Below are 19388 nucleotides of genomic sequence, written 5' to 3'. Positions count from 1 at the left end.
TTCTCTAGAAAAGCTAATATACTTTTCTTTTTTGTTTGGTATAAAACTCAACTTTCCTCATGATAATTTCTGAAATTTCTGAAACATAACTGGAAAGAATTTTGGATATTTTATACAATCTTTATGAGCAGCACTAAAATATTTTCCAGTAAAATGGCAGTGGTCACATGTTTTATCTTTTTCAAGATTTTCTCCACAAATGTGACATGATATTGCAGCACCAAAATCATCCTTTTTTTCAGGAGTAAATATCTCCTTTTTTGGAAATTTAATTGTGTTATAAATTTTCTTAATATCTTCTAAGCTGTCAACAAAAATTTGTGCAACATCATCTATTTCATTACTCGCAGTAAATGTAACTGGGCTGGTGTTAAAATCTGAAAAAAATCAAGAAACAATCACAGAAATCATATAAAATCTTTACATATATTAAAAAAATTTATATATGTATTATAAGAAAATAAAAAAAATTTTATGTAAATAAAATAAAAATATTAAAGTGATATAAGAAAAATAAAAATATAAAAAAAAATTTTGTTATATAAAAATGGAAAACAAAAATGCCAAAGAATTACAACAAATCGCAAAAGAGTGAAAAATTAAGTATTATTATAGAATGAGAAAAAGTGATCTCATAAGAGCGTTAGAAGAAACTCCATTAGTTGAACAAAGAGCAGTACAAGCTCCATTACTTGAACAAAGAGCAGTACAATCTACTGTAAATTGGCTTATGTCATATATGTTCCTGATACGATTAAAAATACAGTCAATACATTAACAGCAAAAAAAGAATCTACTACAATCAATAATTCTACTGTTAAAAAAGAATCTGAAAAAAGTAGATTTAATTCTATTGCAAATTTGATTGTGTCGCACGTACCTAACGCAATTAAAAATAAATTCAATCAAAGAATCAACTCATTAAAAAATTTATTCAATAAATTGAAAGTTGGAAATAAAAATAAATAGCAATGAAAAAATGAAGAAATGAAAAAGCAATGGAATTTAAATTAACACAATCATCAATTAAGAATGTTACAAAAACATTTGCAGCTGCAGGTGAAAAAGGTTATGATGCTTTATCATTTATGAATCTTATAAAAAATAGTGCAATTAAAATACTAAATGAAAATAGAAAATCAAAGGTTTATATAGTTCTAGCTTGTGAATTGGAGCTCAATGATATTAAAACAGGAGGATTAAGTTCTTGGCTTCCATCCTTATTTGTTTGAAATCCAACAATAATGTATCTTAGTTTTTCAGGAGATGTCTTTACGCTCAATCTTCAAAAAAATGTAGTAGATTGTGGAACAGATATAGTATCACACTGAGCAAAAAGTTTCTGGAAGTATCACTTTTGATTCAATAGTTTTATAAAGATTATTCCTTTCTACATCTGATGGAATCGCATGTGGTATAAACAATGATATTTTATCAAGATTAACTTTTCCTGCAGCTGCACCAGCAAGTCTAAAAATTGCATCATCGTCACTTTCTTTTACAAGAGTTGGTGTATGTTTAAATCCATAAGTAACTACTGTCGTAATCATCACAGAATCCAAAAATGTGCCTTAAAGGCATGCTGAATGAAAATGTTACTTTTTTAGTTGGTTTCTGAATTATGTATGCTTGTCTTAATGCAAACCCTGAGTTATCAGCAAGTACTGCTGTTGTTGCAGAATCTTTATACCACAATTGATTTAATCCTTGTGCTAATTAAAAAGTCGTTTGGGTATTTAAGCATTTTTAACACTGTAGTTGCTTGACCTGGATAATAAACAGCTTCTACTTCTTGGTTTGCTAATTGGTATGTTGTTTGACTAAATAAATGCACTATTTAGGTTTGTACAAGCCACTGACTCATTCATGGAATTCAAATCTTTCAATTCCTTCATACATAGTTGCGATTTCTGTAAAATTTAATACTTCAGAAGTTGTCATTTTGTTTTTTTATATGCAATATAAAAAAAATCTTTTGTTAGACAATTCTAAAAAACTAATAATTGTATAAACTAATTATGCAAGTCTAAGACCACGTCCTTTTTTAACTAGATCTTTTATTATTATAGCATTTTCATTTGAGATTTTTTTTCTGTTAATTTTTTATTGCAGCCTCCATCATTATTTTATTTATGTTTTTTTTTATCTCATCTCCATTATTTATTAATTTTAAAAGTATTTCTTTACTTTTTTATTAATAGTATTTGTTGTTACCTCATCTCCATTATTTATTAATTTTGAAAGTATTTCTTTACTTTTTTCATTAGTAGCAGTATTTGTTGTCATCTTATCTCCATTATTTATTAATTTTGAAAGTATTTCTTTACTTTTTTATCAATAGCAGTATTTGGTTGTGAAATTATATTTTGAAGATGCTTTATCAATTAATTGTTTTCCTTTTTCAACTGCAGCATTTCTAGCAGCTTCTATTGCTGACGTTGAAAGTTCTTTTCCTGCTGATTTAGCAGCAGTTATTGCAGTTTTTCCTAAATTTGACCTGACCTATTTAACATAGCTGATGATACTCTTGTTACTTTTGATGCTGCTGCTCGTTTAAAAAAAATTTTTATACTGTCAAATATGCCACTTCCTCCAACAACATGTTTCTTTACATATCTCTTATTATGAACAATTAGCATTTTATATGTACTATGTATTTTTTTTAATATGCATTGAGATATAATTATAAATTATTTTGTATTGATTTATACTGTGCACTATTAATAAAACCTTACTGTAATAATTCATCACAAATTGCAACAGCTTCATTTCTTGATCCAGTATTTATGCTTTCCGTGCAGCTATACATAATTCGAGCATTTCAATTAGCGCCATAGGGTCACTAGGAAGAATTATAGCTTGTAATCCTGTTCCTTTTGATTCACGCTTCCCATTCTCTTTTTATCTCTCCAAATTGGAGCTATTATTTCTCTGTATTTTCCACTCCTAGATGACTTTGGTTTGTATGGGTTTTCAATAGTAATTGCATCTGTTTGTATTAATATATCATAATTTGTATTCATATATCATAATTTTTAAGATCATCTTCAGTATATATTGCCTTATTAGGATTAAACTTTGTTATCAATTCCTAAAGACCAGGAGTACCATAATATGTTTTACTATCAATAGTTATATCATCATCATTGATAAATATTGTTTTTTTTCCAATGTATAACTTGTCATCCTTAGAATGTATTCTAAATGTAGACATTTTACTATTAGTATACATTCTTTAGATAATCTGTTGGAATTTTTCTGAGCCTAAAGGCCTTAGTTTCTTCTTATGAAGGTTAGTTCTTTATATGCATTTTCAGCCATTATTTCAGGATAAGCATTTGAAAAAGTGAGTGCCAATTTATTAGCTTGATCGTGCAATTTAGATATGTTTTCTTTTATTCCAGCTTGACTATCAATTAATGGCTTGTACAATTTTCTCAAGTCTAACTGTAATTTAGTTCTCCCATCTTATCATATAAATTATTCTGCTGTATTCTTTTTTCACTATCTAAGAATTCTTTAACAATTGGATCTCTTTCTTCAGGATCTTCAATTTTTGGAAATGATATTTTATTTACTAGAAAATAAAAAAACACAACATAAATCGTTATGTTGTGTTTGATGTTTTTTAATAAATTATTTTGTGTTTTTACGTTTACATTTATACTAAATCTACTTTGGAGTATACTAACTGCCTCATCTCTTCTTTGTTTAATTAATGATCCCTTAGTTTGTTTATCAATTTCAGTTTTTGTTCTAATTTATTCAAGCATTACTTGAAATTTTTCAACTTCACCAAGTATTAATTCATACTCATTTTCATTTATATGTCCTAGTATTAATTCATACTCATTTTCATTTATCCACCTATTATTGGTAAAACACCTGCTCCTAATGCTGCACCCTCACATGCAATAACTACTGGTGCTGCAATTATTGTTGCTAAAAAACCAATTCCAATAGTTCCAAGTGTCATAGTGCTTGCTAGGTAATGCATTGTCAATTGCTGAAATTATTTTTACAGCTCTATGATACTTTTTACTTAACATATTTCTCTTTTCTCTCTCACTCTCTATATCTTTTTGAATATCACTAATTGTGTTTAGGCGATATATATATGTGCACTAATAATCTTATTTTCTTCATCAGGTTTAATTGAAGATTTGGATACTTAGCATAGTTCTCTTTTTTCTCTCACGCTTTTTGAATTTCTTTTTGAATCTCATTAATTTTTTGTAGAGGATATACACGAGCTTGGTTTTCAACAGGTGGTTGATTTTCAGTAGATACATCTGGAAGAGTTGGGTATATTTTATAATTGTATTCCGTTTTTAATAATGAAAAAAAATATTTTTTTAAAAATATTTATAAAATAAATTAATAAAACATAAACTTTCTCTTTTTTTAATTAATACATCAGAATTAGAATTATTAACAACATTTACTACAATATCATCAACAGACTCTGATATTACAGAATCTTGTAAACGTAACATTTTAAATTTTAAAAGTTCTTGTTTTGGTAAAACTAACGCAACACCTTCATTAATTGCTACACCAAACTTTAAAAGAATATTTTGATGTGATAAAGATTTTATTGTAATGTCATGTTGTGTAAATATTTCATCTATTATCATTTATTAATACTGAAGGGTGTTCTAATTCTTTGTGTTGCTTAGAAAGTATTTAAGGAAGTTCAACTCTTTTATATTTGTTTATAAATTTAAGTATTGGTGGACTATTTCTTGACATTTTATTTTTAAACATACAATATAAAAATTTTTTTTTCCAAAAATTAAAGAATCATATTCAAAAATAGAATATGGCGAACTTGGTCCTAATAGTAAACCAGAACCTGCTAATGTATATCCATTCCCACTACGTAAGTACATTCCATCACCTAGAGAACCTCCTTTATTTCATGGTCTCAAATATAAACCAGATCCTGCAGCTGTCATTTTAACTCTTTGTCCATTCTTTTTTAAGTACACAATTTTATCAACTATAGCTGATCCAGCTGCTGAACCTACTCCTGTTAATAACCCTGTTGCAAGTGTTGGAGCCACGCTTGATAATAAAAATCTTCCAGCTGTACAAAGTAAAGGTAAAAGTGCACCAATAAATCCTCCCACTATTTTAGAATTGTGAGCTAGTTGTGCTTTACTTAAATTAATTATTACATCAGTACCTTTTTCATATGCTCTTGTAATTCTATTCAATTGTGTATTTGTTACAGCTAATACATGTTCACTTTTAAGATCTGAATGTGATAATTTAATACTAGCTCCATAACCATCTTCAATTACTCTTTTAAGTTTTTCTAATTGACCTTTGCAAAATATTTATTTTAATATTAGTATATTTACTCATTTTGTTTTTTTATAGACAACATAAAAAAAAAAAATTTTCTCTTGTATGAAATGTAATAGTTTCTTCTTCTCCTCGTAAATTCAAAAGATTTCCATTTTGATCAAGCAATTTATTTTCCTTTTTTGAAATTGTTTTTAGTGTTACTGGTAAATAAATTAAGTTTAACGGCTCTTGAGCAGTTTTAAATCCAGGACCTACAGTTGGGAAAAATGAATATATAACGTTTTCTGTTCCTCCATTTATATATGATAATTCTATTATATCACTTGTAACACGTATACTATTACGTATACTTAATATGTTTAATATATTAGTTGATATATTGTAACCTGATGAATATATTCCATTGTCAAAACCAAAAGTAGTTCTAACTGAATTTGAAGTCATAAAATCAACTTTATAACCAGTTGCAATAACTAAAGCTGATCATAATGTATTATTATTTCCTTCAAGTTTAATACTTTCAACTCCTGCTCTAGTGTCGTTGTTTTGTAACATAATCTATTGAATATATTCATTTATATCAGAAATCTCATAACATCCTTCTGTAATGTTTATATCATGCCAAGTTGCTCCATTATCTGCGCTATATCTAAAATTGTTGTTTAAAGAATTAATATTCAGAAAACTTTAATATGACTCTAAACTAACTAGAACATTTCATATTCTTTATTTTGTCTAAGTTGAATAATAGGAGCAAACTTAGTTTTTATGATATTGCTATTTCCATTCGATAATACGTAAGTCATTTTTGTTTTTTATATATACGAACAAAAAAATTTTTATAATTTTTTTAATTTTTTTTAAAAAAAAACATTTTTTATTCAAAAGTTGGTATATAAAAAATTATCTAATCCACTTCTATATTTTCTATGATTTTTTTTAGAAGATAGATCTATAATAACTAGTCCATGAGGCTCTGACCAGGCATCCTTACAAAATTTTATAAACTCATTTTTTGTCATATCACTTAAAACACGATCTTTTTAAATATGATTTAAATTTTTTGAATCTTGTGGAAATAAGCAAATTAAATTTGCATTTTCTCTTATAGTTTGCCTAGGTAACATAAAATAACTTTGTGCAAGATAGAAACAATCTGCATTACTATGCCTTCCTCTTATATAATATTTTTCACACTTATTTTGCTTTGTTAATTGTAAATCATCAAATATCATCAAATTATTCTTATGAATATCAAAATCTTCAGGATCTGGTACATCATGAGCTGTTTCAAAAAACTTGCACTCCATATTTGTTTTCTCATTTAAGTTTTTTGAAATGTCTTCAATTATAAACACAGGGTTCGCATTTAATTTTTCTATTTTATCTATTTTCTATTTTGTCTTGTAACTTAAATAGTTCAAAAGTAACTTCTTTTTGTTAACTTTTTTTCAAAAGATCTTTTTAATATTTTGTATTCTGGTTGAAAAAGAGATTTTCTAAAAACTTGTAAATTATTATAGCCTTTCAATAATAAAGTAGCTTTTACGCAACTTGACTTTCAAACAATAATTCCTCATACTTTTAGGTAAAAACTTATTATTATTTCTCTTATTGTTATTTACACTCCATGATAAATCTATAATATCCATTTTTTTATATTGTATATTAAAAAAAATGTACTGTGTTAAATGCAAAAACAAAACAAATACACTAAACCCGATAAGCGTTGTGAGTAAAAACAAAAGAAATATGCAACGTGGAATTTGTAGAAAAACAAAAACTAAATTCGTATCAGCAAAAACAGGAGGTGATTTAGTTAGTTCAATTAATTTAGCAACAAGTAAAATAAAACTACCATGGTCAAAGTTCCCAGGTGAAATGCATTTACCTGGTATGAACTTTGCAGGTCCTGGTACTAATTTAGATGAACAATTAACTTCTACTGACGCGTTAAAAGAATGGAGTAAACCTATAGATAGAGTTGATAATGCAGCTTACCATCATAATCTTGCTTATAAATACTTTACAGATACAGCAAAAAGAAATGAAGCTGATAAAGTTATGCTCAAAGAAATGGATGCTATAAAAAATCCAACAATACGTGAAAGAATTAAGCGATTATAAAACCTATTATATCAAATAAAGCAAAGTTTGGGTAGGGTGTTGAAAAAAACTACAAACGACCTGTAAAAAAGACAAGGATAAAGAAATAAAATAAACTGATAAACTTGCAAACAAACTTCATAGACCAGTTGTAAAACATTTCAGAAAAAGAAAAATTATTGTAAATGGAATTGATGAAATATGGGCTGTTGATTTAGTTGACACGCAATCTTTTTTCAAAATCAATGATGGTATAAAATACATACTAATGATGTTTTTTCAAAGTATGGATGGATTGTTCCATTGAAGAGTAAAACTGGAGTTGATATTGCTGATGCATTAAATAAAATCTTAAAATAAAGAAGGTGTAATAAAATATGGGTTGATAAAGGCTTAGAATTTTATAATAAGCATGTTAAAGCACTGGGTGTTCAGTTATATTCAACTGAAAATGAAGAAAAAAATTGTGTAGTTGAACGTTGGAATAGAACAATCAAAGAAAAAATGTTTAAGTACTAATTCTACTAGAAAATATATTGACATTTTAGATGAACTGGTAAATAAATACAACAACACAAAGCATTCTTCAATTAAAATGATACCAGTTGCAGCTAGCGATAAAAAGAATGAGAATATTGTTTGGTTGAATCTAAATGGAAAGGCCCGATCAGAGCAAGTTAAACCAAAGTTTTCAATTAGTTAGGATAACTAAAAAGAAGCTAATGTTTGAAAAAGGATACACACCAAGATGGACTGAAGAGGTTTTTACTGTGTCACAGATTTAGTTCACAGATCCATCGACGTATAAAATAACTGGCTATAATGGTGAAGAAATACAAGGTACTTTTTATGAACAAGAACTGCAAAAAACTAATTAAAAAATATTTAGGATTGAAAAATTATTGGTAAACTCAAAAACAAGTCATTAGTAAAGTGGTATGGGTACCCTGATACATTCAACTCATGGGTTGGCATTAAAGAATTGATAAGTCTCTAAAAAATAATGGAAGATGATTAGTAGTTACATTAAACTCTGGGGATGCACAAATTGGACAACCTGGAGGTTTTTTTGCTTTAATAGGACAAATTTACTATTACGCTTGAGCTATATTACATTTACACTTAATGTTTATGAGCCGCCTAGAATTTGTTCAAAGTTAGCCAAAAATTATTTAATAATAAAAAAAAAATTTTTATTATTATCGACTCAGAAATTATAGCTGAAATAATACCATACTTAAAAAGCCAAACATTTTTGAAAATAGTTGAATAATACCATACTTTCTAAGACAAACACTTTTTTGAAAATACTTATAACATGTAATGGTAGATAAAGTAAAAGGACGCGACTTTGCTCAATGACAAGCCAAGCAAAAATGATTTATAGTTAATTGAGCTAGATGTGATAGTTTGTCTGGAATAAAGCCCAAAACTCAAAGAATGTGTAATTGAATATGTTTTAAAATATATACAAAGAATAAGAAGAATTAAGTAACAACTGAAAGAATTATTACTGAAGAATTTAACATTTTTTTAAGAAAGCATTGTGTTTGTGGTCAAATAATGTTGGATTTAGAGTCTTTTTTGTTGTTGTTGTTGTTGTTGTTGTTGTTGTTGTTGTTGTTGTTGTTGTTTTAAACTGCTATAATACATTACTACATAATATATTTATGAAGAATGATATTATTTGAACCGAACATTTATTTTATAAAAAATGTAGAATTTAATTATTATGGCTTTTCAAGATTTTGGTAAAAATAATGTCATACCTTTTTTGGATGTTGTAGAATATTTTTTGAAATTTGTGAAAAACACCTCCACATAAATACTTAAAATCTGGTACAAAAATTTTCTCTTAAACTTTTTTATCCCTAAAGTCATTTCAAAGCCTATGGGTGCTACTAGGGTACTGTGTTAGTTAAAAATTCAGTTAAATAAGGCTACTTTTAGGACATCTGTAGGCTTTTTATTACATGAACACATGGATTTGTCATGGAAAAGAGTATTGTATTTAATGCATTTTTTAATGAATAAAACAAGCTATAAATTACTAATACAACAAGCTAAAAACAATAAATACAACAAGCTAAAAATCACAAATGCAACAAGCTTAAAATTGCAAATACAGCAAAATAACAAATTTAACAAGCTAAAAACTACAATTAAATAAAAAGCAAATAAAATGTTAATCATAGATTAGTTAGTTTAAAAAAAATAATTTGTAAAAATGCTGATGTAATGTGAAAATGGCGGTGTAATGTGAAAAAAAAATTTTTTTCTAATAATCTTAGGAAAAAACATCTTCAAAAAAATATGATATAAACTATATAATTTTTTCTTTAATTATTTAAGTTCAAAATTACAGAAAAATTAAAACAGAAAACAACGTTTGTTTACAAGCATTTACAATGTGTTTATTTTAATCAAATTCTTATTACATTGTTTTCTAATTTACTTTATGCTACATAATTTTATATTACTTCTTAAATTAATTTTATTTGATTTGAGTAGCATTTGACTTTAATTTAATTACATTTATTTGTTTAAAGTATTAAAATTAATAAATGAAAAAAAATGTTGTTTTTTCACTGCATGTACTTTTTTTAATTTTATTATTAAAATGAAAAAATTTTTCATTTATTTTGATTGTTCATTAGTTTAAATAATTTGCAAAATTTCTATTTTTTTGTTTTTTTTTATTTTGTCAAAGCAACTTGAACCAATGACCAAACTAATCATCATGTTGCCATTTCTTACACTCTTTTAATAAATTAATTATTTTTTTTAATTTAGAATGTACAAGAGTGCACTTAGTAAAAAAACTGCAACTTCTTTGAAAGACATTCCTCATGAGTGTACTCCAAATAAGATTACTGCTTGGAATAACATTAGACTGTGGTTCAAAGGTTTGATCAGCACAACACCTGATCAATGTGCTATGTATTATGAATCTATATTAGTTGATCCTATATGGGAAGTATCACCACTTATGGTTAGTTTATTATTTATACTTCAGGGTCGACAAAAATATTTTTGTTGTCTTTTGTTACTATTGAAAATAATTTTTAAATAAATTTGTTATAAAAAAATATAGTAATAAAATATTAGAGGTACATAAATATTTGATAATATAAATATTAAATTCAATTTAGAAATATTATATTTATGATATTAACTGTATATTAATGTTTAAAAAAACAATTGTAAAATTGTAAAAAAAAAAAAAAGAAACAGTGTGTTTCTGACTGTAAAACTCCCTATATTTGCTTTGTTGTGTTTTAAAAAAAAACTTTTAACAATGTTTTAAAGAAAACTCAGACAATAATAATGTTACAAAGCTTAAGTTTGTTGTAGGTTTATGGTAGCAAAGGGGCTGAGGCTTATTTTGAAATATTGTTTAAACTAATATGTGGTAAATTAATAACTTAAGGAATTGTTATGAAACATATGTGGCTTAATAGAAAAAATGAAACCAACACCATAGCAACAATAGCACAGGGTTGCAAAAATTTGATCAAAAGGTGAAAGGATGTTGAATCTGCAATCAAAGCAATCTGTTGAATCTGCAATCAAATCAAAGCAATCTGTTGAATCTGCAATCAAATCAAAGCAATCTGTTGAATTCTGATATTCTTTTTACTCTTGTTAGTTGATTATTTATCTTTTTTTTGCTTATTTTAAAAAAAAATCTAATTTATTCAGGTTTTAGAAGTAAATTCAAATTCCTTTAAAATAAGTAGTGGTGCTTTGTTTTCTTAAACTCTTTCATATTTGAAGGAAGTGAATAAAATTTTTGATGAAGGCTGTAAAAATCAGCCATTATGAGAAAAGAGGCAGAACAACAGAAGCAATTCACAACAGTCCTTTTCAGTATAAAAGATATCTAATCTCACAAAAATGGAAGAAACAAAAGCAACTTACAAAAAGCCACAGCTTACAAAATGGTCCCCTGGAGCCATTTTCTCAGATCAGAGTAAAGATATTATCTCAAATATTGTATAGAAATCTTTGGATACTTCAGACAATCATACCTGAAGGTCTAATAAAATTTGTTGAAATTTGTGAAGAAAGTGACTCTACCGGTAATCATATTGTTCAATGTTTGGTTGAAAATGATTATGAAAGTTTTTGGATGCTCCAAATACAAGGTAGACTGGGTACGAATAATGAAAAACATAAGTGTAACTTTTTTTGTTGAAAAAGAAATTACCTGAAATGGTTCTAAATCAGAAAAAAGCAGAATTGATTTCGTATTTAACAGCGGCCTTTTTCAAGATGTTGAATGAGTCATAAAAATTAAATTTGACTCAAATGGTGAAAGTATCTCAAGCAGTTTTTCAAATGGTGTATCTCGTCTAGTTTTGACTGCGGAAATCCAGAAATACAATTGCATTTTATAATGAAGTTTGCAGATGTGAGAATTACTCTCTATTACCGGATATCAGTTTGTGGCATATACTTCATGCAATTAAAACATCTTAGCGAAAATTTTTAGCAGGATTCTATGATATTACTGTTGTAGATATAAATGGTTTCTCTATGTTGCAAAATTTAGCTTTGATGTTCAAAAATAGAAAGTAATATATTTGAATGCAGCAAACGATATTAAATTGATTTTACTGATAAACAACTGCAACAGATTTCAAGAGTAGATTTCATAGCACCTAATAATACAATTTGTTATGATTCTAAAAATTTTTGCAAATCCTGAAAGTATACTAAAAACTAAAAGCATCTACAGTAGTGGCCAAAAAACTAAGGCAGGCTACGTTTTTTAAACTTTTTTAACTTGTTTATTTATGGCGTTATTACCTTAGATACAAATAATTTTTTTATTATATTTTGATTTTTGAAGATATTTTGATTTATTTTACACTGTCAGGTTGCCATAGTTGTGATATTATGGGTAAAAAGCGTGATATTAATAACTTTGTTAAAGGTAAAATAAATGCACTATTTTCAGAGGGCTATTCTCAAATAGTATAGCAAAACAATTAAAAATATCAAGATGTGCCGTGCAAAATGCTTTACGTGTGCAAGACTATTCAAATCGCAAAAATTGTGGTAGAAAACATGTGAGTACATCATGAGAAGACCGTTTTTTAAAGAATGTTGTTAACAGTGAGCCCCACACAACATCTGCAAGGTTATCACAACTTGCTATGGAAAGGGGACTTACTATTAGTTCAAGAACAATTAAAAGAAGGTTGTGTTATGATTTTGGTCTAGTTGCAAGAAGACCAGCTAAAAAACCTTTATTAACTCCATCTCAATTACAAGCTAGGATTAAAATTTGTTAGAGTTTAAAAGACAAGACACCGGAATGGTGGGAACACGTAATGTTTACAGACGAAAGTACGTTTCAACAAATTAAAACCACGGGCTTTAATTATGTTAGAAGACCTGTGGGAGAACGCCTGAATCCAAAGTATACCATAAAAACAATAAAACATCTTCATTCAGTCATGGTATGGGGACCTTTGCCAAAAGGTTTTACTATCCTGGGATTATAAATGAGTTACTTCATTTTCATTCAGTTTGAAAATAAGTATCTTTTGAACATTAATCGGTCATTTTGGTTGTGTTACTAACTTTAAATAAATTTTTATTTTTGTTTGATGGTAAGTTTTATAAAGTATAGTTTTGGAGTCAAGAGCCATTTTAAGTGGTCAGCTTTTCCTAATATTATAAAGTACAAAGTCAGTTAAATTATTTATGAAATTCCACCACCATTTTATTTAAAACAGCAAGGAGACCAGAAGCTTGTAGAAGCAAAAGTTTAACATATATAGATATGCAAAGCAGTTTATGATTCAAACCAATTGCATATAATTTTTCGATGCTTCAGAAATGATACTTTCAACTCTTGTGCAAACTCCAAACTTAAGTATGTTCGTGCATATATCAAATGAAAATGTTTTGCAAAAAAATGTGGTAATTGAAGCCTGGAAACCTAAATACCCCTATAAGATCACCGCCCCCCCCCCCCTCTATCCTCTATCTAGGACATTTCTCATAACGGCTGATTTTTGAGTGCTAATTAAAACTTTTTTCGACAGTTTGATGGCTCATAAGTATTTTCGTAAGCAATACCCCAGTCAATTTTTTTAAACCTTTAAAATCGCAATAGGATACCCTTTCCAAAAAGCAATGAAATGCCTTGCGGGAAATTGTTATGTTTTGATATAAATGTTTTTAAAGTAGGCACCAAATTCAAAATGTGTGATTTCAGCTTATCATTTTTCAGTCTAAGAAATGGTTTTCCTCGGTTTTTTTGATTATATTTTTTGAAAGTTCTACCTATACTCCCCTAATATAAAAACAAACTTAGGATGCAGTTGTCTCGTTGGCTTTAAATTTAGTTTAAAAATCCCAAAATTAACTTTCCAAGTGTTAAAAGGTCAAAAGCTTGACCAACCATAACTCATAACTGTGAATAAAACTGTTTTAGTTTTACATACTCGCACACAGGTATATATAACTATAAGCAAATATATATACACACAGGTATATATAACTGTAAGCAAATATATATACACACAGGTATATATAACTATAGGCAAATATATATACAGCGTGCGAAATTCAGCTTTTTTGGCCTTGGCAAACAAATGCCGAGGATTTGACACCAAAAGTACTATTTACTTCGGCATTAACTTGCCAACATTTCTAAAATTGAATTAAAGTTTTGCATTTTTAATAAATTATTTTCTTATAATTTCATGAATGAATTTGAATGAAAAAAGGTTTTTGTTACACAGTATTATATTTTGTTTTAGAAACGATTTCTTTTATAGTTTTTTAAGTAGAATATCACCTTCCTTTCTAAAAGTTATTTAATAACTTTTTTTAATTAATATTTTTTATTTAACTTTTTTTATTTAATAACTCTTTATTAGTATGACTATAAAAATTAAAAAGAAAAATGAGATGAAATGTGAAAAATTAGATGCTTACCTGCAAAGCGCGATACTTTGCGCTTATACACAGTGATCGTGTTTGTGATTATTTTTGGATGCATAGTGCTACTTGTTTTATATTAAATTTTTTGTGTCGTTTTTTTAAGGCAGCATCAACAAGCTTATCCCGTTTCTGTGGGGAACCGCTCAAACACCTTGCTGCAACATCTGGAGAATGTTTCAAATTATTTTTTAATGAAATTCCAATGCAGTGGCAACCGATTGTCTTTACTGCAAGTTTTATACTTTTGATTGTTTTGATATTTTCACTGTCCGGGTTTGAGATTTCGACGCCATTATTGCGCATTGGATCTAAAAATACGGATGTTTCAAAAATAAAACAGATTTATGAGGAGCAAATAAGTCTTTTAAAAGAAAAAAACGAGACGTTAATGTTAGGAAAAATAAAGTGTAAAGATAAAGTATATCGTATCGATGATATCGGTTTTGATAATCAACCCATCCGACATAAAAATAGACCGGAAAAAATACAGTCTAGTATATCTAATAAGGTTAACTGTTTGAACAGCAATTTGAACGTTACTTATTCTAGATCAAGGTGCGGTGACGCTCTTGAAGTATCACAAGCGTGCGAATCAGAGTGGCGTGAAGATGTCAGACACATGAATCGGCCACCATTGCATAATAATTTGTATTCAACTAATAATATTCAGGACTTGGGTAGTTCTAGAATCGGCGAAAATGAAAACTTTTTTTCAAATGAAGGTACAGTACCGGAAATTGGGGGAAATGATCGCGATAGTCACATGGAGAGCGGCTATATTATGGTTAATCAGTGAAATCTTGTTCAAAATCTAATACCTGCTTTTTTGAATGTTATGAAGCGTCAAATGGCAACCGTTAATTTTGTACTAGATAATTTTTTTATTTAGTTTATTTAATTTTTTTTTTAATTATCAATCTATATTGTTATCTATATAAGTTCAGTTACATTATGTTACGGACAATGTTGTGGATATTCTATAATAGTAATTTAAAAGTTTTCGATATAATATTTAGAGTTTATTAAATCATATTACGTATGCAAGCTTGATAAATTTATAAGGTTCCTATTTAACGTGTAAGGTTTCTATTTGACATGTAAAAATGACTAGTTTTAGATTTTTTGAGAAAATTTCTTTTAAATTTCTTTGAGTCGTCAGCTTGTAAAGCATAATGTCTGAATTGAGAACAAGGTTTCTAGTATTAATATTTCTTTGAGCCGTCAGCTTGTAAAGCATAATATTGTCTTTACATTTAATACTTTAATATTTTCAAATGTACGAAACATATGTGCACTAGAGATTACATGTGATTTTATTAATAGGATTAGAAAAATGTTTTGTAAAGAAATTTTTGTGGATAAAAATAGTCCTAGTTATTTAGTTTTTTAGATAGACAAATTCTAAAAATATAGCGTCGGAATAACTTATATTCAGTTTAATATTTTTAATCAAATTCCAAAAAGCCCAAAAATTGTTTACTCTGTATTCCCAATAATGAAAGTTGCTACAATAGTAAAATAAGCAAGGTTTCATCACAAATCTAATATGCATTATACTAATTGTATAATAAATTAAATATATTATACTAATTCTAAAAATGCTGATGTAGCAAAGCCTTTTAATAGTTGTGGAACAAATTGTTTAGATCCATTAGAAGTCAACGATGCCCTGCACGATTTCTTTGGATATAGAGATTGTTAAAATGATGCAGATGATCATTTTTTTAATTTCTGACTCTTCTGACAACTAATCATCTAGCGACAATAAAGTGGCGGTGATTGAGAATCAACCTTTAGACTTAACTTCGCACAATGATTAAAAATGAACCTTTAGTTTTATCTTCGTACGATGAATCGACTATTGAAAATGACTTACAAAATTCTTCTCTGTTCATTTTATTCACAGTTATTTGAAAATGAAGATGAGGAAGAAATAAAAAACTTTTTAAAATCCGAGGATTAAAAAATAAAAACTTTATGTCAACAATGTTTTGAGATTGATGTAATGATTAAACATGAAAACAAACTGAATGACGTTGTTGCACAGTTAAGTACTTTGCTACACACGAGTGAAAAGCTAATGTGTTGTAATTAACTCGATGTCTCCGTTTACTACGCAAACGAGTCATCGAGTTCGGAATTGCTCCTCATGACCATACTCAACTCAAAAAAACTTGTACAAAAGAAGACGCTACGGCAGTTATTCAATTTATAATAAATTATGCAGAAAACAATGAACTTTTTCTGGCCGGAAAAACTCAATGAATAAGAGATCACCGGATGATGTGTCTTCCGTCATGAGAGACATGGAAAAGCAAGCATAAAAAATATAAATCCGCATGTGAATTATATAGAATTCTTTTGCTGCAAACTATAGCTTTTTTGAAGGTTTGGAAAATGGGCTTGCCTTTTATTATTATCCAACGTCCACGCTCGGATTTATGCGGTCTGTGTCAGAATAACACGATAAAAATGTCTGAAACTGTTAATCTATAAGTAGAAACATTTCAGTTAAACGAGAGCGTTTAACTGAGATGTTAAAATATCTAAAGTTAGTTGAGAACGAGCGTTCCGATTATTATGATTGCATCAAAAGGCAAAGCAAAATTTCACACATTTCTTTTTATTATGCCCAGCAAATTTTTCTACCGAGTTTGCCAGATTAACAGGGGCCGATCTGTTTTTTAACTCCGTTTAAATTTGGGATTTTTGATGTTGCAAATAAATCAGCCTGAGTTCACCACAAGTATGTGATACCTGTAAACTTGTTAACCGGAATAAGTGCAAACTGTATTGACCATCACTATGAGTATGACCATCACTAGCTTGCTGAACATAAAAGTTCTATCAAAGATAGTGCATCTTTGATAGAATTTCTACTGTATCTATAAGCTGACAACTGCGTAGGGCAAAATAAATATTGTAATGCAGTATTTGTTGTAGTGAGTAGTTGTTGTGTTAAGCCATAAAAAAAAATATCATATTTCTGCCTGTTGGTCGCACAAGGTTCTCTCCAGGAGCAGGTTTTGGGATTCTGAAATCCAATTTTCGGCGAAGTGAAGTTGCTTCGGTCACAGAGTTTTCCGCATGGATAGAAGCAAGTTCTCCAATTTTAAAATTGAACAAATCAATCACCATCTGTGACAACGATAATACAATTTGTATGTCAATATATGATTGGCAAGAACAGCTTTAATCCAATTTCGAAACGATTTCTAAGCTCAAGCAACGGCATCCGATAAACCTAATGTGATTACTTGCAAGATCGATTTGAACAGTGTAGAGATTGAATTCCAAATATAGCAACACCAACTTATCTTAAGAAATAGCTATACCACAAATATTACAGCCTAAACCTCTCTCACCAGAAAGGCAATAATGATACCCGTACGATAGTATTCGAATTTACAAAAAAAAAAAGTTGATTTATAAAAAACAGGCAGGGGCTCAAAGAAGATATGGATGACTAAAGTCACCACAATCTTTTCATAGAGCCATAGAATAAGATTGTTAAAAATACTATGTACAGTTCCAATATAATAAAAAGAAAAAAAACTTTCATAAATATTTACATTTAAAGAAAGTAAATAGTATCAATATAATTTTAACGATAGTCATTTAAAATACTGACAAATTATTTTAAAGATAAAAATAAGAGACAATCAAACAAAAAAATAAAAATAGAAAAAAACTAAGAATGAAATTCGATGTTCATTTAGAAAAATTAAAAAATTATTTATAATGTTTAAAAATTTCATTTTTTATTAGAAACTTAAAGGAGTTTAGTGATTTTACCGTATTTAAATGTTTAGTTTTTTGAAATGTGTTCCATAGTTTCGGTCCACGGTATGCTATTCCATATTCAGAATACTTGCTCCTAATTCTAGGCAATTTATAAGTATTCCATTGATTTCTTCTAAGAGAGTAATTATTGTTAACAAATTTATTATTAAAGGTTTTTGGAATCAGGCTGTTATTATATTTATACATAAAAATTAAGTGTTGGTAAATATTAACTTCATATATACTCATCATTTGCATGTCTTTCATTAGTGGTTTTGCATGTTTATATATTTTTTTCTTAAATATAAGTCTGCATGCATGTTTTTGTAGAGAAAATATTTTTTTAAGTTTTGTTGGTTGATTACTAGCCCATGTAATATTGGAATAGTAAATAAAACAATGTATTAGGCCAAAATATACTAGTTTCAGACTTTCTGATGTTACATATGGGCGAATACGGTACATCAAACCAATTGTTTTACTAATTTTTGATTGGATATAATTTATGTGAGGAAGCCATGATAAATTTTCATCAATAAGAATTCTTAAGAATTTTATTGACTCATTTTTTTCGATTAGTTTATCATCTAAAATTAAATTTGGTAATTTTAAGGGAAGGTTTTCCTGTTGTGATTTTTTATGGAATAGAGTATACTTTGTTTTATCCACATTGAGTGACAGTTTATTAGCCTTAAACCATTTACTGACATTCCTTAATTCATTGTTCATGTCAGAGTAAAGTTGCCTAATGTCACTGTTCGATAAGAAAAGATTTGTGCCGTCAGCAAACATTATCGCGTTAAGTTTTGCTGAAGCATTATGCAAATCGTTTACATAAATCAAGAACAGCAAGGGATCAAGAATTGATCCTTGCGGAACTCCACACATAATTTTTAGTTCACCTGATTCCTTATTAATAACGTATTGTTTTCTTTCAGTGAGGTAGCTTTTTAACCAATCATAGATTTTATTTATTACTCCATAGTGTTTAATTTTTTCTAAAAGAATGAGATGATCAACCGTATCAAATGCTTTTGATAGGTCAATAAATATTCCTAGAGTAAAGTTATTGTTTTCGAATCCTTTAGTAATTTGGTCTACTATCTCAATTATTGCGTGTTCAGTTGAATGGGTTTTTCGAAAACCAAACTGCTTTGGGTAAAATAAATTATTTTCATTAAAATGGTTATAAATTCTATTATAGATTACACGTTCAAATATTT

The 19388-nt window shown here is 28.0% G+C and overlaps 1 protein-coding gene across 1 annotated transcript in view; it reads left to right on the top strand.

Moving 5' to 3' along the window:
• The window catches only part of LOC100209578 (chloride channel CLIC-like protein 1), a 44888-nt gene extending 29472 nt beyond the window's left edge, over window positions 1-15416 (top strand). The window contains exons 4-5 of the mRNA XM_065801243.1: window positions 10213-10411; window positions 14486-15416. Coding sequence (XP_065657315.1) covers window positions 10213-10411; window positions 14486-15178 — 892 coding nt within the window. The 3' untranslated portion in view covers window positions 15179-15416. The remainder of the gene's footprint in view (window positions 1-10212; window positions 10412-14485) is intronic.
• The last annotated feature ends 3972 nt before the right edge of the window (window positions 15417-19388 follow it).

Source organism: Hydra vulgaris, chromosome 07 (genome assembly GCF_038396675.1).
Source record: "Hydra vulgaris chromosome 07, alternate assembly HydraT2T_AEP".
In the NCBI taxonomy this organism is placed as follows: domain Eukaryota; kingdom Metazoa; phylum Cnidaria; class Hydrozoa; order Anthoathecata; family Hydridae; genus Hydra; species Hydra vulgaris.
Note: the sequence above shows the minus strand (reverse complement) of the source record. Positions and strands in the feature narration are given on the sequence as shown.